Genomic DNA, 27,981 nt, shown 5'->3' with positions numbered 1-27,981 from the left:
GTTGAATATTGGTAAATCACTTTTTCTGACAGGAAAAAAAAAACTTTCAAATTACTGTAACATAGTAGGTTGTAGAAAGCTCTTTTCCTGAGAAGTTTCAAAAAAAAAAAAAATGGAAAAAAACCTGCCAGTATAGCAAGTCTGTATTCCAGGAGAGGTGACCAGCACAAATACACACCTCCTGTGTCTCAACGCACCTGCTTCTAGAATTCATCAGCTGCATCAGGAAGGATCTCATGTTTGTTGGTATTGAACCAAGCCTCAAAATTAATTGATTCCCCAAATTTTGGGTTAGCTCCTCGTGTCTGGAAGTAGATTCAAAATGAATGCATACTTAAGCAAGCTCTTCTGCCACTCTCTGAGCAAGGGAGGTGAGGGTCAGCTGCAATCTAGAAGCTGTATATCCCTGCAGCCAAGCTAATAATTTTTACTGTGAGACAGGATGTAATACCACATAATGCTTATGTCTGGCCTGGGCAAAGCCAGCTTACGTTCATCTGCATACAGCTCTTTAGACGTGCACTGTGTGCTTGAGCAGATCTGGAAACAGATCAATAGCTTTGTAAAAGTGACGCAGCCAGACTGAGACAGAGAGATTACAGTTCACTTCTGGTTCTCTGGTTTAAACTCAGTTGACAGCAATATTTACTGAAGGATTCAGTAAACTTTCCATTTGGGCTACCCAAGGGGATATACGAAGCAAGTTTTATCTTGCAGCAATTCTAAACAGAGGAATGTTCATATCACAAGCCATCTCCCAGGGTCAAATGACCAAGAATCAAAGAATTGGGTAGGCACAGAAACAGCTTTCATCTCTGCCATCAGGAGGATGAAGGCCGATTCAAATGGCAGCACAGAAAATGTACCTGAAGCCAGCAGGGCTTTACTTATTCCAAGGATGTTTCAAAGCCATGTTAGGATCTCTGTCAGTTATTGCAACATTTGTGTCAGCAGGCATCTTTAAAAAGCACTAACTCATCACTGAAAATGGCAAATATGCAGTGTTTGCATAAGCTCTGTATTTTTAATTTACCATTTTTGCTCTTTTTGAAGTTAAATGCTTTATCTCCCACCTGAATCTCCATGAGCCAGTGTGCTGTGATGCCTATGTAAATGTGGAAAAACTATAGTTCTCCTTCTCTGTCTAGCTGGTCTTCCCAGCTGTTGCTGGAAGGCACAGGGTGGGATGCCTGTTCGTTTCCTGCAGAGGAGCTCCTTGGCCCCACACTTGCTCTCCGACCACTCAGCCAGCCTACAAGCTGACCAGGTGGTCAAAAGCTGCCCTCCCTAGCATGTAGGATGCTGCATGCCCCAGCACAGCCACTGGCTCGGTATAATTTTTAGCTGACTAATGGTTTGACTCTGGGTTATGTGAGGACTGCGGTCTCTGCCCTTGTACTCATTAGGAAAATAGCTGTGGTGGTTCAAGTTCCTTCTCCCTGAGCTGTCAAGTGCCACTTGGCTGCTGGAGGGGCTCTGTCCCCAGCACAGGGTGACAGGAGGGAAAGCTCAGTCCTCGGAGCTTGCAGCACAAGCCTGTCCACCCTTTGCTGCAAGCAACAGTGGTGTTGATACACACACCCATAGCTGCCTCTTCTAGGGCTAGGCAAGATTTGCCAGCAGTCACCTGATGGCCAAAAATGTGCATCCAGGTGCACGCAGCCAGGCTCTCTGAGCCTGGACAGCCCAGGCAACCTGTGTCCCTGGCTGCTCCCCAGCACTGGTCTTTCAAACTCATGCAGGCTTGCCGATGGGCAGGGAACAAATATCTCCTTCAAAACCAGGCTGTTTCCGAGCTTACTCAGGAGACCAAAGGATGAAAACGAGGGCAAAAACTGTCAGTAATATTCCAAGTGTCCAAAGCCCCTCCTGCTCCTTTCTTGCTGCACAGTGCAGCTTGAGTGTAAGAAAAAGAATCTGTGAAAGCCACTGGTCCAGGATCAAAAAACTGCTGAGAAATTATACTGATGACACTGCTCTTTTTTCACTTGCCATTTGGGAACAAATTTGACATTTCTGCCTATCTGAAGCCCTTGTAGCACATGCAGTTGAATACGCTTTAGGTAGTGGCCACAGAGCACTGCTTTTCCTGGCACACGGCGCATTCACTTTGCGTTTGATAGGAAGTACTTAGCATTTAAAGACCTGCTTACTAGAGCTAGTGAAGAGAACATGTTTAACTCATTATGAAATGAATGCTGAGTGCAGCAGAGCGTATCCAAGTGTAGCCTTAGTCATCTCACAAAGGTTTTCAAGACATAATAGTCTTCACAGCAATTCTATTGATACTTCATCTTTATAGGATTAGAGTGCATTTCTTATGTCTCCCAGGGCTTTCATTTTGCTGTACAGCTCCTCCGTGCCTTCTAACTTACTGATGTGATTACCAACAGTACAAAAGATTTATCATCTTTTGTTATTTCTAGAACTCTCTACACACCATTAGTACACGTTTAGAATATTTCCATCCTGCATGGCTGTAAGAACATAAACAGAAAAAGAATGGAAACTTGTTTTTCCTTTTGAGTGCTAGGCAGCAGGCTGCATTTCCTTTAAAAAAAAAAAAAATCAGGAGCAGCAATTGTAAAGAGTAGATTTGAGCTACCTTTTCTAATCCCTGATTCTCTCCACTCTAAAGACTGGGGTGCTTTGAGTTATTGCACTGTCTGTGCATTTCGTGTGGGCGATCTGATATATGTTAGACTCAATTCCTTTGCACTGGGGTAATTTTTCTCTAAAGCTGTTACCCCCAGATATCGCCACAGTAGCAGAAGATGGATGAAGTAAGAAAGGACCAGACTGTGAATTATAGCAGTTCCTTATAATTCATTACAATATTTTTTTTTTTTTTGGAGTGAAATGTAGTATGTTGCTTTGGATGGATATCTCCCCTTATTTTATACCTTTCCTTCTCTTTTCTGTTAGCAATTTGCAAATATACAAGAACTTTTTAACTATTCTTCATTGCTGGAATTATAAAACTGGTTGACTGTTTTATATTCACCTGCAGTTGTGAGAAGTTTGCAATATTTCTTTGTAAATATAAAGTGACTTTGCAGAAGATCTTCCATGAAGGAAATTCTGCTATGCAATTAATGTCTGTTTTCTGGCAGTATTTTAAGGAGAGAGGGTGGTGCCATATTTGTTGTTTATCCGTAATTCTCTTCCTCCACAGCATGGAAGGGTCCATTGTGCGCCTGCCAGAGATAGTCTCCTTGAAGAAGAAATACAAAGCCTACCTCTACTTGGACGAAGCTCACAGCATCGGTGCAGTGGGAGCAACAGGACGAGGAGTTGTGGAGTACTTCGGTATGAGTCCTGATGATGTTGACGTATTAATGGGAACGTTCACAAAGAGCTTTGGTGCAGCTGGAGGATATATAGCTGGCAAAAAGGTAAAGGAAAACACACATTTAACATCAAGGGGAGGAAAAGTACCTTCTTATTGTGTGATATATTTTATTATCTTTTCATATAGACTGCTTTACAGAAGCACAATTCTAAAGATAGTACCACTTTTGTCTGGATCCCAAATGCACATCAAACAGTCAGACTTTCTTATTTTTGTCTCATGTTCGTATTATGTAATTTGCTTGGGCAGGGTATTTCCGTGCCACCCTGATGATTGTTGTTTGTCTTGGAAATGTTTAGACACTTTGTGGTTGGCTAAATATACTTCACTACATTAATTTGCATGCAGACTGCTTGTTACTTTATTTCACATTTGTAAACAGCATGTGGAGCAATATTGAGAGATTAAAGCCACAGTTTCATCCACTGATAATAAAATTCCTGAACAGTTGTGGATTGTCATAGTTGCATTTTTTTAGGAGGATGGTGAAAGAGGGTTTACTGAGGGCCTTTTGCAATAGTAAAATCTGTGTCCTCAATTGCTCTGTGTACATTAACAAAACAACAAAACAATCTTCTTGTCAACAACAGATGTCAATGAAAAGTAGAGCTGAGCTTGTTTTAACTAGGAGTGTAGGAGAAGAGAAAGTATAATCAGTGCCATTGTGAAATGTCATCATTTTTGTTGCTTAGCAGAGATATGAAGTGGTTGTTGATTGTTTACTCTCTTCATACTCCATGGATGTATTTCTTAAGTAGATTGCTAAATGAGTAGGAAGCCTTTTTAGACAGTCCATATGGATGCTGTCAGGATAGTAATAATAAGGGTAGCACTTGAGTAGGACAAAAGGGATGTAAGAAAATACATAGTGTATATTTTTCACCATCTTCAGGGGGGGTTTCATCTTAACACAGACTATCATAAAACATAAGGAATCGACTTTCTTTTGTTTGCTTTCTGAATTTGTATCTGAAAATTCAACTTTTATAAAGGACAATATGGCTAACATAGCTAGAAATGAGGGGAAGCCAAGACCTGTGGAAAAAAAGGTCTCATTATCTAACCCTAGGAAGTTTTCTTAAATGAAAGTGGTCGCTCTTCTCACACCTGTGTTTATCACTAAGCTTTGCCTCAGGCTTCTGGGCCTTGGTGGCAGCTGCTCACCTGCATTCATTTCTGCCACCAAAATCTCACTGTGGCATTTTTTGCTGTGTCAATAAGAGCACAGATGCCTTCTCAGCTATTTGGTTAAACCTTTAGGATTACAATTGCAACGTAGCAATGCATAATGTATATGAAGTTAGATAAATCTTTTTCCCTAGCACTGGAGTTACAGCATAGACTCATACATGGTGATTTTTGTTTGGTTGGTTGGATTTTGGTAATAATCTGTACCATTGTCTTTTTTTTTCTTTTTTTTAATCAAAGGCGATTTCCAAGCAGGCATCATCCCTTTCTCACTAAAATGCATTTAGCTTTTAGTGTGGTGACAGTTACTCTGCAATTTGCACTATGAAATAGGAGTTGTCATAGCAATGATAGTCCTAATCAAGTTCTGAATTCCTCCCCTACCCCTGCATTCAGGAGAGTTGCTGGTGCTTTAGATATGCCTACAGTACAGCAATGCTTTTGCTGAGACCACAGATTGTGCTCTTGCTTATACAAGGAAATGTTAAAGCGCCTATACTGATTATAACGTGACAGAACCTGCCACACCGATGGAAAGTTTCAGTTCTAAGAAATGTATATGCTAATAGACAAATATAGATCCCAGTAAGGTTGCTTTTCCTGAGTTAGGTCTTGGGGCAGAGAAACTCTGCTGTTGTCATGTAGGTTTTGCTTCATTCCCACTCAGAGATGGACTGAGAGGTATTTTAAATGCAGCTGTTTGTTTGTTGGTCTTTAAATGATTTTGGCTCCTTTATAATAAGTTTCAGCACATAAACAGTGTTCTGTTCCAGAGCTTTGTTTCAGCTGTAATTGCCCCACTTAAATTGTAAAGTACTTGCACCTGCCTGGTATTTCTTCAGGCCGTGTATTAACAGTAGCAGCCAAGAAAGTAAACCAATAACTGGTGAAACCTATTTCTTTTGCATGTTCTCACTCTGCAGTAGTTAAGAGGGAGATCTGCTATTTGGGCACCTCAAAGCTCATTCATACTTTGTTTTGCTTGTGTAAGGACCTTGTGGACTTTTTACGAACTCATTCTCACAGTGCTGTGTACGCCACATCTATGTGTCCACCTGTGGCAGAGCAAATCATCAGGGCAATGAAATGTCTCATGGGACTAGACGGAACAACACAAGGTAAGCCACCCTCTTTAACTTGCATGTATTTCAATTACAACCAGTGCATCTGCTGTGTACAGGTGCACACAAAAGGTCATCCAACAGCAAACTGGTGCAGTAATGTAATCCAAAGGGAATCATTCTACTGTACAATTAATACCCAGATCATCACATTTCCAAGTGCTATCAACTGTACTTTTTCTACACTCATTCACGTGCAGCAGAGGTGGAAATATTCCTGAATTCTGACACCAAGCTACCACCCATAGTCACCAGTCCCCTCTGATTTGCAGCAGCAAATTGGAAAAGTACATAAATTGCCCTTTGAATAGATTGTCTGACATTGAAGGAGGTGTTTAGAAGGACTTACCTTCATGAATGGGCAAGGTGCTGCCTGTTCAGCTTCTTTGTAAGTGTGAACCTTCAAAACTGCAAGCATTCCAAGCATGGCACAGAATTTTAACATGGGTATTGTACATTAAATACTGGTATGAGAAGATGATTATGATAGTTCTCACTTTATTCAGGCATTAGGTATAGTGTCCTGAAACTAGTTTTGAAGACTGTTTTGTCCCTCACCCAAAAAAATGGGTTAAGTCCTACCTCAGAGAAAAGCTGTTGTTTTTGTTGTTGTTGTTTTGTTTTTGTTTTTTGAATTTATATAGTTTTTGTCAGGCATGCCTGTGGATCACTTCATTGCGTAACATATAGATGAAGATACAGATTTTGCTCTGAATTGTAGTCTCTTTTATACTGGTCCAGTAGCACTGTGTTGTTTTTTCTTACCTTGTGTAGGACTAACAGAGTCATTCTGTGTTAGACCTCCCTGATATGTTCTGCTGGGAGTAAGGTGGGAATGGAAGAGAAAAAGGATGCGTAAGAGGGTGTAAGACCACATGACACTGCTCTGCACTGTTCTCTTGCAGTGGCCTAGAGTGGTTTTAAGCCATGATAGACACAAGACTATTGAGATGTTTATCACAGCCCTACACTGAGGCCAGAATTTCCGAGACTTCCGTGTAGAAAAGGAGGGATAGAGAATCCAGTCCCAGTGCCAAATTCTGCTGAGTCCAGTAACAAAGTGCAGCCAAATTCCAGTGCAATATGTAGACAACGAGGAAATGATGCTTTTGTCATTTTGACAGAGAAGTCAAGTTGGAAACTGTTGTTACACTCTGCGGGTTGAAAGGTCAAGGTTGTGTATGCTGATGTCTACATCCTGTTGGTTCTAAGAGACCATGTCTGACGTTTCTTCTACCTTGGGGATTGTGTGTGCAGCCTGTCCTGCTGTGCTACTGCCTGCACTTGCTGTAGGAAATGCTTGCCGTCAGAGGGCAGCCTTACACTGAGCCTTCCCATCAGCTACATGCTTAGGGCTCTCAGACGCCGCGTGTAAAATATTAAACATGCAGAGCATTACCAAACCTTCAAAGCCTCTTACAAATGACCTTCAGCTAGCGTGATTCTGCGTGCAGTTCAGTGCAGGCTAATAGAAGAACTTGGTTCAATACAGCCTTTTAAGCCGTGCATGTCTGACTGTCTCAGGGCTAAAGAGGTCGCAGTGTTTTCTCTTTTAGAAACAGTATTCTTTAATAACATAATGTTTTTATTTGTGCACAAACAAAGTCTCCTACAAATGCTTTATGAAATAAATTAGTGTTCTATCAGTTCTTTAAAATTTGTCTGGTAATATGAAATGCAAATGAATAGAACAAATTAATAAATCATATATCACAACTTAGAGTATTACACAAAGGCTAGCAAACTGACTATGATGTCTAAAAATGCTTCTTGTCCTTCTGAGCCAGACTCATTATTTTAGACTATTGGTTTTTCTTTCATGTGGGTCTTCCTTCATTAGGCTGTCTTGCTGACTAAAAAAAAAAAAAAAACAACAAAAAAAAAAAACCACCAAAACACAGGAAAAAATGTTGTGCTGGACCACACTACAATGCTGCTTTGGCACACAGAAAGATGAAGAGGAAGAGAAGAGAGAAAGCTATCTTCTTAGATAGTTTTGTTTCCAAGGACAATGGTGGTCTTGACTGAGTTCTTCTGGTCTGCTGTTATGGAAAATGGTGAATTCTGGGTGTGAGTCGTCCTCGTAAGAGCATGAGCCATGTAGCAGAGACACCTGGTAGTGAAGTTTCAAGTGAACCAGAATTACCACAGGGTGATAATGAATCCTCTGTGGAAATGAGATCACATGGATTTTCTCCAGAAGCCTGTTGGATCGGTAAAGGGAGTTTATTTTGCAATTTATTTCAGATGGCATTTTCTCCCCAAGGACAATTGGCGGAATCCTTCATAAGGACATCTGCCCTGATGGCCTGTCCTCCACAGGTCATTCCTGTAGGGGAGGGAGTCTTACAGAAAATACTGACAAAGTTTTGGAAAAGAATGAAAATACAGTTTGCTAGAAAGTTACATGTTATCTAGAGTGTGCTTCTTGAAAAGAGTTTGAAGTAAAAGGATGAAAAATATGTTAACCCAGCTTGTTCTTGTATGTGAACTTCATGACTTACTCCTTCATAGGCAAATAGAAAACCAAGGGAAGGAAGATTGATTTGGTCATTTAAGTTGCTGTTCTGAAAAGTCTTTATTCTGTATTTTCTATTATTTCACACAGTCTTCTCTTATTTTCCCAGATATCATGCTTTTACATTCTCTTGCATTTTCTGACAGTTATTCTCCACAGATCTGTTAAGCAGCTGATTTATGAAAGAGTAGGGTAGTTGAAATTATATAGTGGATAATGCCAGAGGCCAGAAATGCAGAGATAATGTTTGTGCTTTATCCTGATGTGTATCCGAATGATTGCTCTCCCGTGTTTTCTTCGTTTATTTTCACTTATTAAGAATATGGTTGTTTGGAAAGTCAATCATGGCATACATTTCCAACATATTGGATGCATGACTACAGAATATGAATAGACATATATGTACACAAGGGATACAGCTTAATTACAAAGATGGTAAGGTTTAACACAAAAAAATAACCATCAAACCTAAACTGTTTAGCTGGAAATTATCCACAATGAGTATGTTTCAGGCTATACTTTTTTCACAGAAATAAAAAAAGTGTCATTCCTCAGAACAAGTCTATATATACGTATGGGCTTTTGATGATAATAAAAAAAATAAAAATAAAAAATCACTTCTTTCCCTGAAGAGCTTTGGTTTCTTCAGGCTTTGGGATGAAGATCTGGATTATGATAGCCAAGATTAGTATTTTCACCATGTTTTTGAAATACCATCTGAGTCTTGTGATGTTATGAGTCTATAAATATATATATATGTATACTTGAAATGAACAGTGAAAAACTTGAAGATCCACCAAGTGAAGTAGTATCTTGCAACTCACTGCCAGAGGGCCTGAACTACACATCCCCCATCTGGGACCTGGGGAGGAGACTGGGGCCCTGAGCACCTGCATCCATCCTGCACTGTCAAGCATTTAGGGAGGTGAGACAGAAAGATTAAAGAGAAAAGAGACTCTGGCAAGCAATGGAGACACCACAAGGAATAGATAACAAGTGGTTAGGAAGGATGGAGACAGGGACCAAAATGAGATGCTGAGAAGATGAGCTACAGAGGCTGTGAGCAAAATGGGCCTGGTGTGGAGAAGGAGAGGAAGAGGGTCTGCAAATGGGTCTGCAAGCAACTACAGCAAGCACACCACTCTCCAAACTAGTTGAGACAGATACTCCTCCATCTTCTCTGGTCAGCAAACTGCTGTGGAAGTGTGCTAGCAAAATGTGTGCTTACCTTCTTTTGCAGCAGGAGATTCCAGTTTATCTGGGGAAGGTCTCATTTTAAAAGCTTTGTACTGACATAACTAAAAAGGTAAAGAGAAGACCTGGTATTTCCCAAAGCAATCATCTGTAAATGTAGAATATGTCCCGTATCAGTATTCGTGATGACAGTGAAACATTAATGTCATGGTAATGTGATCTGTATCTCTTACAATTTAGTCATCTTAAATTCAGTAAAAGAGATTGGGAGGATGCTGCAGAGACCATAGCCAGGTGTTACCATTTCATTATTTTCCTGTTTTCTGCTGTGCCTTGAGAAAATGAAGTGCAAGAAATGTTGAATCAGGAGAAGGCAGTAGTTCCCTTAAAACTGATAGGCACAGTTGTTCCTGCCTGGCAGGTGGATTGGGGTCAGTATGACTAAGTCCTCTGTTTCCTGAGTGACTTTTAGCAGAAGAGTCAGAGAACAACAACAAAAATTGGAAATATATTTCCATTTTCATGTAAAATCATATTTTTAGTGGAGTACAAGACATTTTTCAATGTCACGTTTTACAGGACTCTCTGATAATCAGCAACTGGTAGAACAAGACATTTATTCTTGGTAGTGTAATGTCATAGCTATTATCATAGCTGCTACAATAGAGTTGTTCAAAAGTGTATGAACTCCTGGCAGCTGTGTTTCCTTTAGTAATGTCATAAGGCAGCAAGTTCCACAGCTCAGTTCATGCAGTCTATAAAAAAAAATCCCTCTTAAAGCTTTGTGGCCTTTTCATCTCAAATGTGTCTTTCCTCATTTATTAGGAGATCTGGGAAGCAGAAGTTCCCATGGCAATTACTCTTTATAATTCATAATATAGATACTCTCTATATGTTCTCCTTGTGGCTTCTCGTTACACCACTGGAGATACCTCAGGAAGCTCAGCAGCTGCCTTAGTGGTTTTATCCCCACAATGAGACTGTGGTTGACTCAGAGAGCTTGGACCCTGTGCAAATGTTCATGTGCACTTACTTGCGTGCAACACAGCCTCTCCAGCTGTGACCTGGGACCCTTTTTTCCCCCCTTCTGCCTGAGAATACCAAAAGCATATTTTTACACTTAAATTTGATAGGTAAGAAATAGAACCACTAAGCAGACAGAGTTAAAACTGATAGGAAATGTAAAGCAAATTTCTTGATGGGTAATAATAAATTATAGTGACATAAAAAGCAAATTATAGCATTTCCGAAGGTTTTTTTTTTTTCTACTTAATGCATAGCAAACAATAATTCACCAACAGCCATAGGCAGTTTCATATGTTTTTTATGGGACACTGCAAAATTTAAAGCCATATCCTCAGGTATCTGCTGTCCTCATTGTGTTTAAAAACTAATTCCTGAGTTTGTTTAGACAGAAAGCGTTCCTTTATTATGTTAAAGTGCTTTGCCATTTGTTCTGATTGGTTTGTCGTCTTGTAGCTACTAGTTTTCATTTTTATTTGTAGCAGCCCGTGAGTTCTCGCGTTTGAGCACATTCAGATTGCAAGAAGCTGCAGAATGCTGTTTTCTGTTTTGGCTTGGCATTAAAAGGATCTGCTTTTAAAAGGTTCCTTTTTAAAACATTTCCGTCTGCCTTAGGTTTTTGTATAACTGGAGGACCAGCTTCTTAAAATGCTCGGTTTTCAACATTTTCCACTGCTATCGGTGCTCAGTAATCTTTTGAAAACATTACCATTGCATCTCAGGGTCCTCTGTAAACTCAAAAACCTTAGTTTAACCATCACTGTAGTCTGGCAAAAGCCAGCGCTGCTACTGAGAAGGGCAGTCTTGGCTTTTCTCCCCCTGCCTAGCCCCTTATTAGTGCCCCTTTTCCATACTAGCATTAGTGTTTGTGCAGCCATGCGATGAACTGAATCAGGGAACTGATCTAGCTGAAAAATAACTGAAGCCCCCACAAATGGTGAGCCAAACCGTTTCCCCGAGCCAGTTGACCATATGGCTGGATGAATCCTAGTGCCAGGACTTGAGCAGCTTGGAGTCAAGGGGAACGATCCCTTTCTCAGCAAATTAAATTTGTGCCAGACTCAACTGATCATGAAACTATAGCTGTAAGCTTTAATGCTGCAGGCTACCTAGCGACAGACCCCTTGAACCTGCTCAAAACAGCTTGCAGAATCAGTCCCTCTAAAGTATGGCTTTTTACTGTTCCCTCTCAAATTCTCCTTCTGCTGCTTCATTCTAAGATGATTGCTTCTCTGGGGTCTTCATCAAGCAGAATGCTTGAACCCTGGCTTAATTTTAAGTAAGTTAATATTACCAATAAGCATGTGCCTACATTTAGAGCATTTAAGAAGCTTTATTCCGTTTGCTCAGCCCAGTCGCTATGACAGTGAAGATGCTAATGATGATAATATGTTGTCGTGATTGTTACTTGTCTGAGCTGAACATCACAGATGTTCTCCCAGCAGTGAATGATGAAACAGTTAAATTCTGCCACCTTTACTTGAAATGAGTGAGACATGCTATTCCAGAGGAGCCACCTGCCATGTGATCCACCTCCTAAAGGAAGCCAAATGTATCTGCGGAGGGTCAGTTGATCTGCACAAGCAGGGGCTTTGGAGTAATAGTGTCTGCAGTGGGATTTGCAAGAGCTCTGAGGATTGATTGAATCCTGCCTCATTTGAAGTCACTTTTTCCATAGTCAAAGTTAAACCAGGGCCGAGTCCTTTAGCAGATCCTGTCTGTGGATAAGTCTCCCTGTGTTCATAAATAAGCTTTAACTGCAGGCAGAGCAAGGATGTGACCAGACTGCAAGCTTTTCTGCACACCCTGCCATGCAATCTATCTGATGACTAGCAGCCTATCCCCCAGTAAAGAAAGCCACACCATCCCCAGGGGCAGCAACACATCGCTCCACCACAGTCTCCTTTTAAGAGTGTCTTTGCTGCTGAGCATGAGAATCCCTCCTCCATTCCTGATGCTGCTTGCCACTGCCTGAGGACTCCAGCACTGTTATCAGCCCGAGGAGCACGAAGGAGAGAAGTGCCTTTTCTAACAGCATTCAGGTCATTGGCATTTCAGAAACACCTAATGTGATACAGATGGAGCACGTTGTGCACTGGCTGGCTTTCAGTGGAGGGACTGATGTGCTTTGTGATTAATCACCTCTGCTGGGAGTAAATAAGGCTCAGCCAAGGCTGGCTGCTCTGTCCCTGCTTTTGTGCAGGACACCAAGTGCTGACACTGTATATCTGAATACAGATAAGGTGCTGGGTAGGCACGGTTGACTCATTTGAGAAATGAGGCAAAAATGACAGTATATGTACAATTTCTCCCTTTTCTGCTTCAGTTGAAATTGCCACTTTTTCTTCCTGTAGTCTGCTCTGGAAAGTGTTTTGCAGCAGTTCACAGTTAAAATTGGACTGACTAAATAAGTCCTTAAGGGCTTATTTAGCAGTTGAATTAAGTTGAAATTACTAGGTTTATAGTTGGCATTAGACTGGAGAAGAAAATGTCTTCACTTCTCCCCATTTCATAGCAAAGTTATTTTTTATAAAGATTTTTTTTATCTGAGAACATATTTCCTTTAGGCACCCCAGTTTTATAGCATTCTATTTGTGATTTAATACACATGGAGGTACATGTGTGTTACTCTTATAATGGAACTGGGGGGGGAATAGGGGGGAGGAAGAAAAAAATCTGTCCATCTGCAACAGTTTAGTGGGGAAGAGCTATTGTTTTCCAAATTTATTTTTTTTTCAGTCTATGAAAGTTTGCTTTTTACTATCTAGTTTTTAGTCAAGGAGGGCAAGGAACAGAGTTCTGTATCCAAGGAACACAGATTGAAGAGATGCTCTGACACCGGTATGTAGAAGCTTGATTGTGTAACTAATTATCTAGAAAGGCCCAACGAAACAACAGCTGGAGACGATTAAAGCAGGTGGATTTGTATCTTGAAGAGTCCACCATGTGCCAAGCAAAAGCGTGGTGTGGGATTATCTTTCCTGGAATGAGTTCAGGAAAAACAGCTCTCCTTCAATTAAAATACACCTGAGATCTTGATATGAAAGGCTGCAGGTTGCTTATTCCTGTTTTCAATATACTGAGTCAGAATTTCCAAAGTTAGAAGCCTACAGGAAGAGTTCAAAGGTAGAGTGTTTGTGCAAGAACTGAACACAGCCAGCTTCTCCGCTTATTAAAATCTTGCAGGAGTGAAAAGCAGACGTCTCAGGAAGAGGAAAACAAACTTTTGTTTCAGAGAGCTGATAGCTTTACTACCTCTTTTGCTGCCAGGATAAGGTCCTCAGCTGGCATAAATAGCAAAGCTCTGTTGAAGCACGTGGAGCTGTGCCAGGTAACACCCGCCTGCAATCAGGCCCTCGGGCTTGTAGTCAGGATGCCTTCCTGCTGTCAGACTCCAGAGCAGCTCCTCACTGACAGCAGGTCTGTAGCCATCGCCCGGCGTGTGACCAAGCATCCACCGAGCCTGCTACTCCAAGTGGCTCTCTTAAAACATCTGCTGCTTCAAAGAAATTATGAGCAAGCCATCTATCTTTTATCATTTCTTTCTCTCTTGCCATCTCTTTGTGTTTTTTCCCTTAAACTAAACCATATTAATTGTGAGCTGTAAAGCCTTCTAAAAGCTTGCAGAAATTAATGAGCTAGAACTGGCAATATGCAATAATGCGTGTCAAATAAAAATATAATCAGTGTTTTTCCCAGAATTGCCAACACCTTAGAACTTTGTAATAAAACAAATATTTTTAAAGCAGTGGAACAAATGTAATTTCTGAATTTGCCAGCACAGTTGCACTGTCCAGATGAATACTCCTGCATTTCAGTACAATCCCAATAAACTGGCTATGTATCACTGTATGTTCCAAGTAGCACGAAGGTAACTTGTGAACTTAAGAGTCCTTTATCCTTCAGTTTTCCCTATTCATGTCCCTCTTTAATTCAGCTAATAAGAAGATGTAGAGCTCTTAATAAGGTTGTGCTCAACCTCAGCTGTGAAATCTGAAGCATTAGTGGGCTTCATTTTAGTTAGCTAAGGGACAGTTTTCCCTGCCCAGGCTTTCTGTTTTCTTTGAACGTATACTCTGTTGTGGTTCAGTTGTTATAGGGAATATAACTACCTGGCCATCCTACATGCTGTGCTATATGCTATTTGCATAGACTGTGGAGTCTGAAAATCCTGAAGAATTTTGCAAACTAAGAAGTTTTGAACAAATATATTTACTATCTAAGGCTCTGATCCTGTAATTAGTGCTGCACAGGCAAATTCTTGCCCTAAAATAGATGCAGTTATATCATTTTAGCTCTGACACTGCGGATTTTTGCTCATAAAAGGAGGAGGTTAGCAAGAAGACTACAAGACTCAAGATCACAGCCTCAAGAATCAAAGAAAATAGCTTTTAAATACAATGCCTGTGATTAAACATGCCACAGTGAAATTTGGACTAAGATCTGATTCTAAACTGAATTCCATCACTCTTATGCTGATTTAATCTGTAGTGTGTGGGGGAAAAATTGGGCCAATAAGACCAAAATAAACATTTTGCTCAGATCTGCCTTCTTATCTGACATTGGAGGGTCCCATAAAGGAAAGAAAAAAGCATTGGGGTACAGTTACAAACTTTCAGGTTTTTATTGCTCTTATCGGGGCAGCCTAGAAGATGGCTGTGTATATGGTGTGTGTATGTGGTCTTTGACCACAAAACTTAACATGAGAAAGGAAAGTGTTGACACTTGGTAAAGAAGTAGGTTCCTCCCAGCCACCCACCCACAAGTACAGTGTGTGTAGCAATAGTCTCCTAATGTGCTTTTTCTCCCTCCAGATATATGTGAATGCTCTGATCTTTTATTTGGCTCTTTAATGCATCTCTGCAAGTGTCATTACTATTTTGGGCTGTTTCTGAAACATTGAAGCGGCTCTTTTGCATCAAAGTTGGCTTTCTTCGAATGAATTCCATGGGGGTTTTCAAAGGGGAATCCGTCCCATCACAAACTGGTTAAGGTTATGGATTCAGCAGGGTAAGATTGGAAAAGGAGGGAGGTGTTCGACACTTGGGGGGGTTGCCTGAAATTCCTCTTTCAGCTCTAATGTTTCTTTTGCTTTGGAATCTAAGTTCCTGGTACCTAAAATAAGGAGAGACAAAATGATCAACTGTAGGCCGTGCGCATATGGTTTGATAAATACCGAACGGCCTGGAATCTTGCATGGCTGACACTTTGTTTCCAGCTTTGTGGTAAACGGCTGAATAGAAAGGAGAAGGCGGCAAGTATTAAACTGCATCCGCCAAGAACATCTGCATTTATGAAAACTTTCCCTAATTGAAAATCTAGTAGTTTCAAATGCTGGAGGCTGGGAGTTTGGAAACTAGCTTAGGGGCTGCTAAGATAGCAAGAAGCAGCAGTGCTTTTGAGCCCCCAGTTGAGGTCACTCCTGCACCCACCTCCCTGTAATTTGGGCATTCAGGAGGTGCTAATAAAGTCTTTATGAAAACTCTTTCTCCTCAGACACATTATTCTGTAGTTCTTCTCTACCCCCTTTCCTTAGCCATTCTCCCCTACCCCCATCTCTTCTCCTCCTCCTTAATATTTCCTCCTGGTTCTTTGAGATCTACTACACCAAAAATATTTTTGGAAATACCACAGACTATTGTTTTTATTAGTGACTGGAAAGCTTTGTAGTAGGATGCTTTTGTGTTTCATTTGTTTTCCTTGCTCTGGCGCAGCTGTTTTTGTTTTAGCAGCATTAGAGAGATGGTTAAACTATTTGTGGCCTTTTCTAACCCAGCAGATCTCTTCCACTGAAAGTTTTAAGCTGAATGACTGAAACTGTAACTAACAGGTTGTCTGTGTGGGCAGTTTGTGCATAAAGTTACAAATGCACCGGTTTTATGAGATCTTTTAATTTGTTCAGCAAAACACTGATCACTGTGAAGCAAGTCCCAGTTTCCCTATAAATTTCCCAGCCAGAACATCGGCAGAACCTTGACTCGGGAAGATACAGAACAGATGAAGCAGTAGATCTTGTTGAAAGCTACATGCACTCAGAAATGATTAGTGGAGAAGAAGTTTCTGTAGGTGTGGTGATTTCTACCTGTGCCAAGAGGGAATAGGAAGAAAAGCCACGGCAGTAGCTCTGGCAGAATGTGGTCGGAGGACAAATCTGCCGAAGATGGTACATTGCAGATGTAAATGCCTAACTGGCTGTTGTGATCATAAAGAGGAAGATGGGACATCAGCAAATAGGCACACAGTCAGAGAATGATGACAGCAGAAAGTAGTAAATGAAGAATGAGGTGAACAAAAAGCAAAGGAAAAAGGAAATGGACAGTGAAAACAAAGTACGTCTGCGCAAAGGCAACTTAAAAGCAAAGGGAAAAAGAGGAAATAAGTTGTACTGGGGACTTCAGTGCTCATGTCTGGTGACATGATCAAAGTGATAGTGAAGGGATGGGCTGATGAACAGGAGAAACAAAATACAAGGATGTAGCTGAGATGTCCCACTAAATCCCACTCCTACTGTGCGTTCCCACCACCTCTGCTGGGCAGGTGCAAGCACCTACACAGTGATAACGCTTAGAGAATTAATCTGCTTGACAGTGGTGTGGTTCCTTCTGGCCGGGTCAGGCAGGTGAAGGACCTGGCTTGATTCATTGTGTGGCTGCATGAACCCAGGACTGGTGCTGGGGGGGGCACTGGGAAGCAGCAGCGTGTGGATACCAAGTAGGTGGCACCATCCAGGTAGGTGGTAGGTACAGCATTAGAAATGCAGTGCCATCAGCTAGCTGATGAAATAAGCAGGTAGAGTAAGGAAGGGGCATGCTCTAGCCCCTGTCTGCGGTAATGATGAATGTGGCTCTTCCCTTTTGTATGCAATGGGTAGGGAGGTAACTGTCCTTGTCAGAAATCACCTCCTTAGTGACACTGCAAAAGAAACGGCTGAGCTGACTTTTCAAGTGCACTTTTCTCTGCTGGTTTTGGTGTTATTTTTTCTTCACTAAAAGTACTAGTTTTCAGCTCTCCTGTTGGTTTTGCTGGGAGATACATCTCTGGATTAGTGACTGAGTGAGGCCAGGAACAATGCAGGGTACAAAATTTGTGTCTGAAAGACTTGAATGACTTAAGTTTGTTGTCAGATTGTGATACTGAGGAAGTAACAGTAAAATAAGAGGACACAGGAACTGAACAGCTGATTTTTAGACTCTGTGTCCTTTTAAGAAGTAATAAGAAAACTCATACAAAAAATGTTAAGGTACTCTGTAACTTAAGTTTGTGTCTGGGTAGGTTCTCTTGTTCCCCTTCTTTTTCGTTCCCAGTTTTCCAGCCTACAATTGCACTAGCTGCTTAAAGGAGGAAGGTAAGGCTTAGTGCTCTGTTTAAAAATACATACGTAAATAAACAAGTGTGAAAACATCTTAGAAACTAGAGATCTGTTGTATGTTTTTCTAATGCATTTGTGCAAATAAGGGCCAAAATACAATGTTTCTTTTTCAGGTCATATTTAACTCTTTTCTATGCTTTGCCTCTCCTTTCCTATTTTTTTTCTTCTCCCCAGTTGAGGGTCCTCCTTGACATAGCAATACGTACAGTCATAACTGCATAGAATTCCACAACTCACCTAATCCGTAAATGCTTGCATGTAGCCAAAAGTAGTCCTATGGATGTAAGTGGATGAGTTATTTGATGTAAGTGACAAAATGTATAGGAAGGATGTTCAGCGTGGACCTCTAGGATATGGAGAAAGGAGTAGGAAGCATCACATGGGATTGCCACACTTTACATCTCAGCATTTCTCATTTACTTTGAAAAGAAAATGAGAAAAAATCGTCCTTGAGCTTACTGTAGGAAGTCATTTAGAATGAAAAATTACGAGAACTAAGCAAGGGATTACACATGTAGATGCATGTTATAATAACTGGAGTTATGCTGAACATTGACAACACACTATAGGATATCAGACTTTGTGTAATAAGAGTTTATTGAATGCTTTTCCTCTGCCTGAAAAACTGAGGGAAAAGGAAGTATCAGTTTGAGCTGATCCAAAATGCATTGTTTTCTACTTTTAGTTTTATTAAGTTTATTTTATTTTTTTAAATTTATTTATTTATTATTTTTTATTTATTTTTATTTCTTTATTTATTTAAGTTTTATTATGGCAAAAAAAAAGAAACAAGTATGTGCACAGAACTGGCTAAGGTATAAGAGGAGCCCTGCAGAATGTCATTAATGAGAAAATATATAGATATAGTGACATATGTATCAAGGTCTCTGTAGACATAAGTTGTTTTCCCTTGTAGTGAATTGTGTTGGGAAAGTACATACTCTATCTATATGTCCTGTATCCCTAGAGACATGTAACTGCTTCTCTATGGGTGTGTGTCATTCAGCAGGCTTTATTCAGTGCAATACAATAAAGGGAATTGTTCACAAATACATCTCCAGAAGACATGAAACAAGACTTTCTGCCAGTGGAAAGGCATCTCACAAGTATGGAAATGTCAGCTGTCTGTCCTACAATGCCGTAATAATCAATGTAATTGCACTTTGCTCATTCTATGTTTTTCTTCTGAATCAAATGGTAATATTTCAGCTGAACTTTTTGAACTGTTATGGCCCTGTTTCCAGGCTGTTACTAGATTCCAGTTATGATGTTTGCACTGACTGTTCTCCTGACTGACACATTTCAGGGCTCCAAAGAGTGCGCCAGCTAGGGAAAAACACAAGATATTTCAGAAGACGACTGCATGAAATGGGCTTCATCATTTATGGCAATGATGATTCTCCTGTTGTCCCCTTACTCCTTTATATGCCTGGTAAGATAGGGTAAGTACTGAAAACACCTTGTAAGCAAAACCAACACCATTCAAATTTATTTCAAAGTGTATTTCATATGAACTGTGAAAAATGTAGTTATGTTTGGTAGATGCTTCACAAAACAAACATACTCTGTTAGGTGATTTCATCTTTAGTTACGTTCTATTTTAAATTTACCCCTAGACATAATTTTGAGTTGTTCTAGTATGCATCATCTTAAAAACTTCCTGTAACCCCCTTTATCTTGCTCTGGAGTAACGCTGCTGATTACATTTTGAACTTGGATTTTTTTTAACTATTAATCCTTAAAAGAGACATATTGCCTTTGAAGTATGAATTGTTTTTGATGCATGCTCTTTATCTCCATCTGATACTTGAATACTTTGCACAGAGAAGTTGTTTTACCGTTCAGTACCCATCAAGCAGCACTTATGGACTGACTGAGAAATGTGTAATGTAACAGCCAAACTGTAGAGAGCCTTTGCAGGTAACTTAGGGTGGTTATGTGCTTTAGGTGTAGTACACACTACGCAAAATGTTCCTAATCGGGCAGAGTAATTGTGGGAGCAAGGAAGCCATCACACAGATTGAGTCCTGTTGATGTGCTGGAACACAGCTCTCACACCTTCCAGAGGCCCAGCTTCTTCAGTGCTTAGGGACTGCTAGTGCCCACAGGTTTTGATTTGCACTCAAAGCCTTTGACATAAATGAATTGGATCTCTTCTACAGTACACTTTCTGCCATCATACTGCTAGTATTTGACACCCACTTGGCTTCATGAGCTGTTAAACAGCAAAGAATCTCAATCCTACTGGTAAAATTCTGGCTCCTATTGAATTCAATGAGAATATTACCATCCACTTCAATTGAAGACAGGATTTTACCCATTGTTTTATTATACTTGAATGTTTTCTCTTTGTGGTCAGTTTATTAGCGATAATTTACTCTTGTTTTTTTCTTCTTCTTAGGGCCTTTGCAAGACGCATGTTAGAAAAAAATATTGGGGTGGTTGTGGTTGGGTTTCCAGCTACTCCTATCACAGAATCCAGGGCTCGGTTTTGTGTGTCAGCTGCACATACACGGGAGATGTTAGACACGGTAAGCACAGCAGATGTCCTGCTGAAATTAACTTCAGATGCAAAGGGGGTTGGGAGAAGCTGTGTGTCTGTTACTTTGAATCTCAATAATTCATTTTTACTTCTGTTTTTCTGGTCTTGTCACTTGATCTTTAAAGGCATTTTAGCCTTATATATTTTATTTTTAAAAACAGATTATGGGACAGTTAACTTGTTATGTTCTTCTATTTCTAATAGTGACCAAGCCTGCCACAACTAATAAAGACCTACATGAAAAGCACAGCAAGACAAAAGTTAACTGCTAGGTCAAAACTGTCAGAGTAGGAAACCTGAAACAATATGGAAATAATTGCAAATCAGTTTTTCCATACCATTTTTCACTCTGCAATTCAAGAAACACGTGGAAATGTAAAAGTGCATGGGACAGCCTTGGGGGTACAGGTAGCAACCGCAAACAGTATTTGGAATGGTTTGAACCTAATGAGGTTTAATTGGTGCTGTCTGGCCTCTCTCAGCTCTGTATCTTTCTCTGACACCAGAAATACTATTAAGATTATGTAGAGACTTCCAAATTAACCCTCCATTCCAACACACTCAGAAATGTGTTTAAAATAAACTCTTTGAAATTTTCCATCTCCCCTTCTTGCCAAAGATGTTTTTGGCCTAACTTGATATACGTTCTTTCATTCTCAGAGTAGGCCGACTTAGAGGCAGGCAACACAGAGGGTTAACAGTAAATTTCAAGCATTCTTTTTCTTCTCTTTGCACAAGTATGATACTCAAATAAAAAATAATAAAAAAAATATAAAAACACACCTGTGAATACAGAAGACATTTGAGTAGAAGATGGCACTTCTTTATGCAGACAAGCATCTGTGTCTGCAGAGAGCCCCTGGCTCCCATTTGCATCCTGAGATTCATATGGAACTTGATGGGGGAGCCCTGCCTGGCTGACCAGCTGCCATGCCAGTGTAGACACCTCTCAAACAACATTGAAAAATCTGCTTTGCATGTGTGCAGTGCAAAATTCCTGCTGCTCTTAAAGGTGCAGTAGTTATTAGCAGGGCATAATACCATAAAGATAAAATTGCATAGAGCAGGGCAGAGCTATGTCCGTGTGTTGGTCATTGTCATCTTTTACTGTTTGACAGTGTGGATTTTGGCTTATGTAACTGGTAACAGGCAATGAGGTTGATCTGAAGGTTAATCTCTTGAGGTTGCTGCTTTGCTTTGCTTCCTCACCCTCCACCCTCAACTGTCAAGTCCATTACTTTTGTAAGCCATCACTGCATGTTCTCTTCTGCTACCAGCACATCGCTGCTTCCTGGTACGAGTGAAGGTCTGAAACACTCCCCAGGTATCATTCTTAAATGTGCTGTGCTTGTGCCTTTACTATACTAACTGTGGCATTCTTTAAATGTCCTTATACTATGGGAGAATGGAAATGCCCTGAGTTTAATTACATGCAGATGGAAAGGTTTTTTTAGGGCAAACACTTTGTGAACATTCCTAAATCCAGTGTAACAACAGGTAACAAGCATAATGAAAACTTCCCTTTGGCAAAATTTGTTTTGAATCTTGGCTTGGAACTAAGAAAAAGAAAGATCCATTTAAAGGGCAAGCTCCCAAGAATAACTTCCTTAATGACTTTGAAACTATCTCTCTGCATTAACCATTACTAAAATACTCCTTTCCACTCACAATCAAAATTGCTGTTTTCCTTTTCAATGCCAAAAGGTTGGCAGCTCTTGAGCATGGTTCAGATGCTGCAAGACACTGAGCTGCTTCTCTGTGGTCTAAAGTTCCCTGACTACTTTTTGAATCTATTGAGAGCTGAGGACACTGCTCAGCAAATTCCATTACAGTCCTAATGCATTATTAATTATGCCTGTGATATTTGAACAAGAAAACAATCGAATGCACTAGAAATACCTTAAACTGTACAGGGTATTTATGATGACTGTGATCAGCACTGTGTGCTGAGTCCCATCCAAGGAAACATAGTGGCAACTGCAATCTTCAGGATCCATATAGAAGTGTTGAAGTATTACCTTACATATGCCTTTTTTGCAAGTAACAATAATTTTTTGTCTGGATTATTATCTCACTGTGCTTCTAGAAAGTTGTGGGTTTTTTTAATCTGTGTTCAATTCATGTACTGATTGATAAACCATAACCTTCTGAAGGAGTAAATTCTGTTTTCATGGATGCTATTGTGCATCTATGACTGCATGAACATTTGCTATGGGAGAGTAAAAGCAAAATTTGCCCTTTCAGCTTTCTTTAACTGACGCTTTTATGAACTTGTTTTTCTTCTATAAAGTAGAAGTTAGTAGAACTTCATATCTTTTCCAGGAGAATTGACACAGTGTGATGGTCTTACAGGTTTTGAATGCTCTGGATGAATTGGGTGATTTTCTACAACTGAAATATTCCCGGTATTCCAAGTCATCTCATCCTGAACTGTATGAAGAAACTAGGTTTGAACTTGAAGATTGAGTTTTCCACCCATGAAGAGAACATTATGATGCTATGAAAAGGGGGGAAAACCCCGAAACTAAAAAATACAAATGCATTTCTTCCCTTCTAAGGACAATTTTTGTTTCTCAGTTAATTGAAAAGAGGGGAAGCTTTGTTGTTGCATTTTATTATATCAAATTTCTGTATTCAAGAGACTGAACTATTGATACAGATTTGCCTCCCCAGGAGATCTGTCCTTCTTACGGTACTTTTGATGCAGAATGAATGCATCCGTTGATCAAGTTGCTAGTGTACAGCTTTTGTTATGGCCCCTTTTTATGAAGAGGCTTCAGATAGTCGTAATTGTGACTGAAATAATAAAGTTTAAAAACTGAATGGATTCCAGTGTAGTATGATGATGTAACTGAACTTCTTCAGTGAAATTGAATTCTGTCTGTTGAAGAGCATAAATCAAGCCATCGCTGTGGATTGCTACAGAGGAAAGAGCAGAAAGTGACCTCTTAACTAATCTGTCCTATCATGCCTTTCTCCGAGGACAGAAAATGTTAGAAGAAGGCAGACACTGAGAACAAGAAAAGTAGTTTCATCAGTTGTTTCTGACAGCAGATTATGGGAAAGGGAAATGTCTCCTTCCTTCCACAGACCCTTTCTCTGCTGCTTAAATACACTGTAAGCTTCATAATGTACAAAATTTGGGGCTTAGAAATAAACAGAAATGCTTTTCTTCTAACGCATTTGACCTACAGCCTTCCACATCTTATCACAATGAAAGTTCTTCAGCAGGCTTACTCCCTTTTCATGTACTAGTAGTAAATAATTTTAATAACCATTTAACTTTCCCGTAAAAACCTTGATCAAAACAGTCAGATACTTGCAGTTCACAAACTGCAGATGACATTTAAGGGCCTATTCTTAAGTTTCTTGAACTACTTACGGGCTTAATAAATTCACTAACAAGTACATAATGCTGAAGCTGATAGTTACACAAAATGTGAAGTTCAGGATGCCATAAGCAGTTCTGTCACCTGTTAAACTGAGAACTCCACCATTTCTAAATGTGCTAAGGTCATCCACTTAATAACATTTCTTGAAATATTCTTGTCTGGTTTATGCATGTCAGGGGTTGTTTTACTTGTCTGGTTGCAGACTTTTTGAATGGTTTATTTTTCAAATAATTGATTATGTCATCTGAGGGGAAGATGTCCTTGTTCTCTTTTCCACTGCTCGAGTGACAAATGCTCAAAGACACTTGAAGGAAATGTTACAGCCTGCAGTTTCCCTGCAATGCCTGCAGCAGCATAATCATTAGCCTTATGTGGGCTGAGTAGTTTGAAGGAGATTGGAGGCTTTTTCCCTTTTTTTGCTGTGTTGAAAAGCAGCTCTACAGCTTTAAGAATAAACTCCAAACCATTCCACGCTATCAAATGTCATTGTAAACACATCAGATGAGAGATGTTTAGCTTTCTGTTGCACAGATGTACCACACTTTCATGTTCTCTTGAAAGCTATGGTGTAAACTTAACCCACAGCTGCAATATTAGATTTAAGAACAGAACAATTAAATTGCGGAGTACCAATTACACTATATTACTCCCTGCTTGTTAAAACTGCTTTCAGGATATAACAAGGCTGATTGGTTATGAGGGCCCATTTTTTGTTGGATTTTTGTTGTTGTTGTTGTGCAAGTTAATAAAAAGCCAGTGGTGCTATAACTTTAAGAATTGATTACAACACATTCCATAATATCAAATGTCGGCTTTAGGAAACATATATCAAGGTCTGGGGGAGGACTAAGTGGTGTCATATGATTCTTCACTCTGGTAGACGGACTTGAAAAACATTGCAGAGGTTCAAGGGAGCAGTGTTTGTGGATAAGAGCAAATTCGCTGTATAAATATTAGAATACTGAGACACAGGACAGAGAGAAATTAGGAAAGGTGAGCTTTGTCTTTGAGTAACCTGGCAATTTGTGATTTACAGCTTTGTTACATGCAGGGTGAGTGCACTGACTGTGAAGGAGATGGGTTGAGATATTTCTGCAACCTGTTCCTCGAGGAAAAGCACTGAACGTGATATATTGCGTTTTGATCTCTGTTGCTGAACATCTGTGGCCAGATCCTCAGTTGACTTCTGACCTTCCATCTTGGGGTATATGGCCATAGTTTATATTTCAGCAAACATTATTACACGTTGTTGCAGGCAACATGTTATTTTCCTCAAAGAGAGGTCTGAGATTGATTAAGCTACGAAGTGATCACTTTTTGTCCCCCTATAGGGGAATGTTTTCTGTCTAAAGCCGAATTCCTCCTGCCCTCAGAACATTACTCTCTCTCATATTAAGGAGACAGGACAGCTATTTTTCAGAGTCTGTCAGTTGATTTATTATATGCTCTCTTCTGATTTCTTCCATCCTTTACACATTAGAGAAAGTACAGGCTGACTATCCCTGAGCGTGGGCAACATCTGGGGAGAAATCCCTGCTCCACTGGTACAATAATAAAACTCCCAGGAACTCCAGACTCTTAGATTTTCCCCATGAGGCTTAGCTATGGCCTGGCACTGGCTTTTCCACCAGTGCAATTTCAGTGGAGCTTTTCCAGATTTACATCAATTTTAATAGATTTAGAGATCAGCACTTGGAGACCCAATTTTAGCTAGCTTAGGAAAAAAACTGGTGGAGTATTTATTAGGGAATTAGCACGTGTAGCATAAGGATCACATTTCCTAGAATATACTCCCTCTTCAAGCAAGCATGTTCTTATGAGATGTAGTTCTCTATAATTGTTTTAGGTGGTTTTGAAAAAGAACTGCCCTCAATAAATAAAACTTGCTCAAGTTGTCACATTTTAATCCAGTGGAAATGTAAGTGTGCACATGCTAATTTTTTGTTGGCAAGCTGCAATTCCAGCGTCTTGTTATCCTACCTAAAATCTTGATTGACCTTCATGCTAGGAGAAGACTCAAGTTGTCTTTTTGACAGAGTAAGTGAATTGTTTGCTTTTTCCTGTACTTTTATCCCACCTCATCTTTTAGAAAGCCTTCATTTCCTGAGCTTATCTTGCTTGTCAAGGTTGTTCCCTCATCCATTTCTCCTCCCTCTTTGCAATGTTCTTCCTGTTCTGCTAGTTCGCATCCTCTGGGTCTCAGGAAAAGCACGCTGGCAGCTGCAGAGGACCTGAAGTGTGAGTATCACTTGGCTATGTAGGCACTGCCTCACTTTGCCTGCTTTTCCTGGTATCCTCATCAGCTCCTGCAGACTTTAATCTTTCATTTTCAAATAAAAGTTTCTTACTGATGGTGCTAAGTTTCTAAGCTGAACCACATCTGCTCTGCATAAGCTGTTGAACCAAGACTGAGTTTGATCTTCCACTCATACCACTGTAGATCAGGTTAAGTCTTGCTTTGAAGTCAATACCATTGGTTTAAAACTGGTGAAACCATGAGAGGGACCTGTCAGTATGAGGTGAGCTGCCTGCCTTTGTTTTAAAGGGATTTGAACACCGACATCTCCAGACTATTTCACAGTGGCTGCTCTTCACAAGGGACAGTGATATGGGATTGGATTTATTTAAGGTAGGATTTGAATTTTCTTTTATTCATTTATTACCAAAGCATGTTTGGTTGAAGTTGCATTGCATATCTCCCAGTCCTGCTGAGACAGGGAAAAATAATGACGTAAGTAAAGTAATTTACACTAAAGGTGTTTATTTAATTGTGCATTTTCTAGCCTGCTTAGAAATCCAATAGAGAATCTTTAATATTTGATCTGCTTTTTATTTGTGCATAAAGTTTAATTGTTCTTCAAATTAAAATACAGATTGGGACCAAATTTTAAAGAAACCACACCACCAGCTGAGAAATGGCAGATGTCATTCCAATATTGGCAGCTGAACTTTCAAGCCTCCAGATGCCTTCTAAGGAGCTCAGAAAAAAGTATCTAGGTGTTTCCTTTGTTTACTCACACATCTAATGTTGTTTGTGCTCGCTGCAGATCAGTCACAAGATAATGAGATTCTCACTCTGTCCCTTAGTGGGAAATTGTGGGACTTTCAAACCATTTAGGAGGAAATTCTTGTCTTTAATGCCAGAATGGCAACTGTGAACTGGGGAAAGAGAGATGCTACACATTGTATGATTCCAATTTGTATATGAAGAGAAGGCAGCATAGATAGGGTGCAATAGCAGATGACCCTGACACTTTGTACTCTTTTATGTTTTATAGATAATAATTTCTGTCAGATGCTGTACAAAAGCCAACAGCTATTAATTGTTCTCAATAGACCCGAGTTCAACAGCTTGTGCTACCAGGGTAACCAAGTTTGCAGTAGTGTTTGAGCCACCTTTTGTAGCAAATACTTTTGATGCCAAAAATGGTTCAGAGATTGTTTTAGTAATAGTAATGCACAGCTTTATTGATGGTTGTGATGCCCTCACTGGGCATCCTTGCTGGGATGCCAGTGCTGCAGGTATGGTGACAACTGCCTGTGCTACCCTGCCAGGTGTAACTGTGATGTGGCTCCAGGACAGGCATGACAGTGCCCTCTTATTTGCAGGTACAGAAGGACATGGCCTGTAGGTCACTCCAGCAGATGAGTCTCTTTCTGGCAAAGCAGCTCAACCAGAAGATGTACCCATGAAACCAGGACATCGTAGGAAGTCTAAAAGCTTGATTCTCAAAGGTAAGTCATGCGGTAACAGATGGAGGAAATGTTTTGTGTGTCACATGGAACAGCGGTGCCAGATGTGACAGGTGAAGCTTACTTTTCTAGCATCCCCACTGAAATTGCCTCAAAGAATTTTCTGTGAACATGAGCTAACTCTAGTATTGTGTGGTGGGCTAAAGTATATGTATCCTTCAGTTCCTGGAACACCAAACTGATTTCTCATGCCATGGCAAAGCATTAAGTACCATCATATTTGTTGCATTTAATCTGTTGTGGCTCCGTTTCCACTTCCAGCATGACAGGCAGCAGGTCTATTTTGTCTGTTCAGAGCACAGCATGAAGTGGACAGCTAGGCCTACTGGCATCCAGTGTGCCCTCCACCACAGTCCATGGCACAGCACTGAGTGAATGCTTCTTGGCACAGGCTGGCTTTTTCTGTGCTGCAGATAGCCTCTAGTCTGAACTGGGATCCTCATCTATTGATGTCTCCAGCAGCTGCTCGGGAATAGCACAGAAGTGATGAAATCAATGGGGACATTACCAAAGCTTAGCTTCCCCTGTG

General features: G+C 40.3%; 1 protein-coding gene across 4 annotated transcripts in view; it reads left to right on the top strand.

The window, feature by feature from the left end:
* SPTLC3 (serine palmitoyltransferase long chain base subunit 3) overlaps positions 1-23,402 on the top strand; it is a 167,227-nt gene extending 143,825 nt beyond the window's left edge. For 3 of the 4 annotated variants that reach the window (XM_040553012.1, XM_040553011.1, XM_040553010.1), the window contains 5 exons: positions 3,176-3,395; positions 5,532-5,658; positions 19,072-19,207; positions 20,167-20,296; positions 22,660-23,401. In XM_040553012.1, the coding sequence (XP_040408946.1) occupies positions 3,176-3,395; positions 5,532-5,658; positions 19,072-19,207; positions 20,167-20,296; positions 22,660-22,773 (727 nt within the window). In that variant the 3' untranslated portion in view covers positions 22,774-23,401. Of the gene's footprint in view, positions 1-3,175; positions 3,396-5,531; positions 5,659-19,071; positions 19,208-20,166; positions 20,297-22,659 lie in introns of all 4 variants that reach the window. The other variant, XM_040553013.1, reaches the window with a different exon arrangement.
* The last annotated feature ends 4,579 nt before the right edge of the window (positions 23,403-27,981 follow it).

This window comes from Cygnus olor, chromosome 3 (genome assembly GCF_009769625.2).
Source record: "Cygnus olor isolate bCygOlo1 chromosome 3, bCygOlo1.pri.v2, whole genome shotgun sequence".
Lineage (NCBI taxonomy): Eukaryota > Metazoa > Chordata > Aves > Anseriformes > Anatidae > Cygnus > Cygnus olor.
This window is presented reverse-complemented; position numbering and strand designations above follow the sequence as displayed.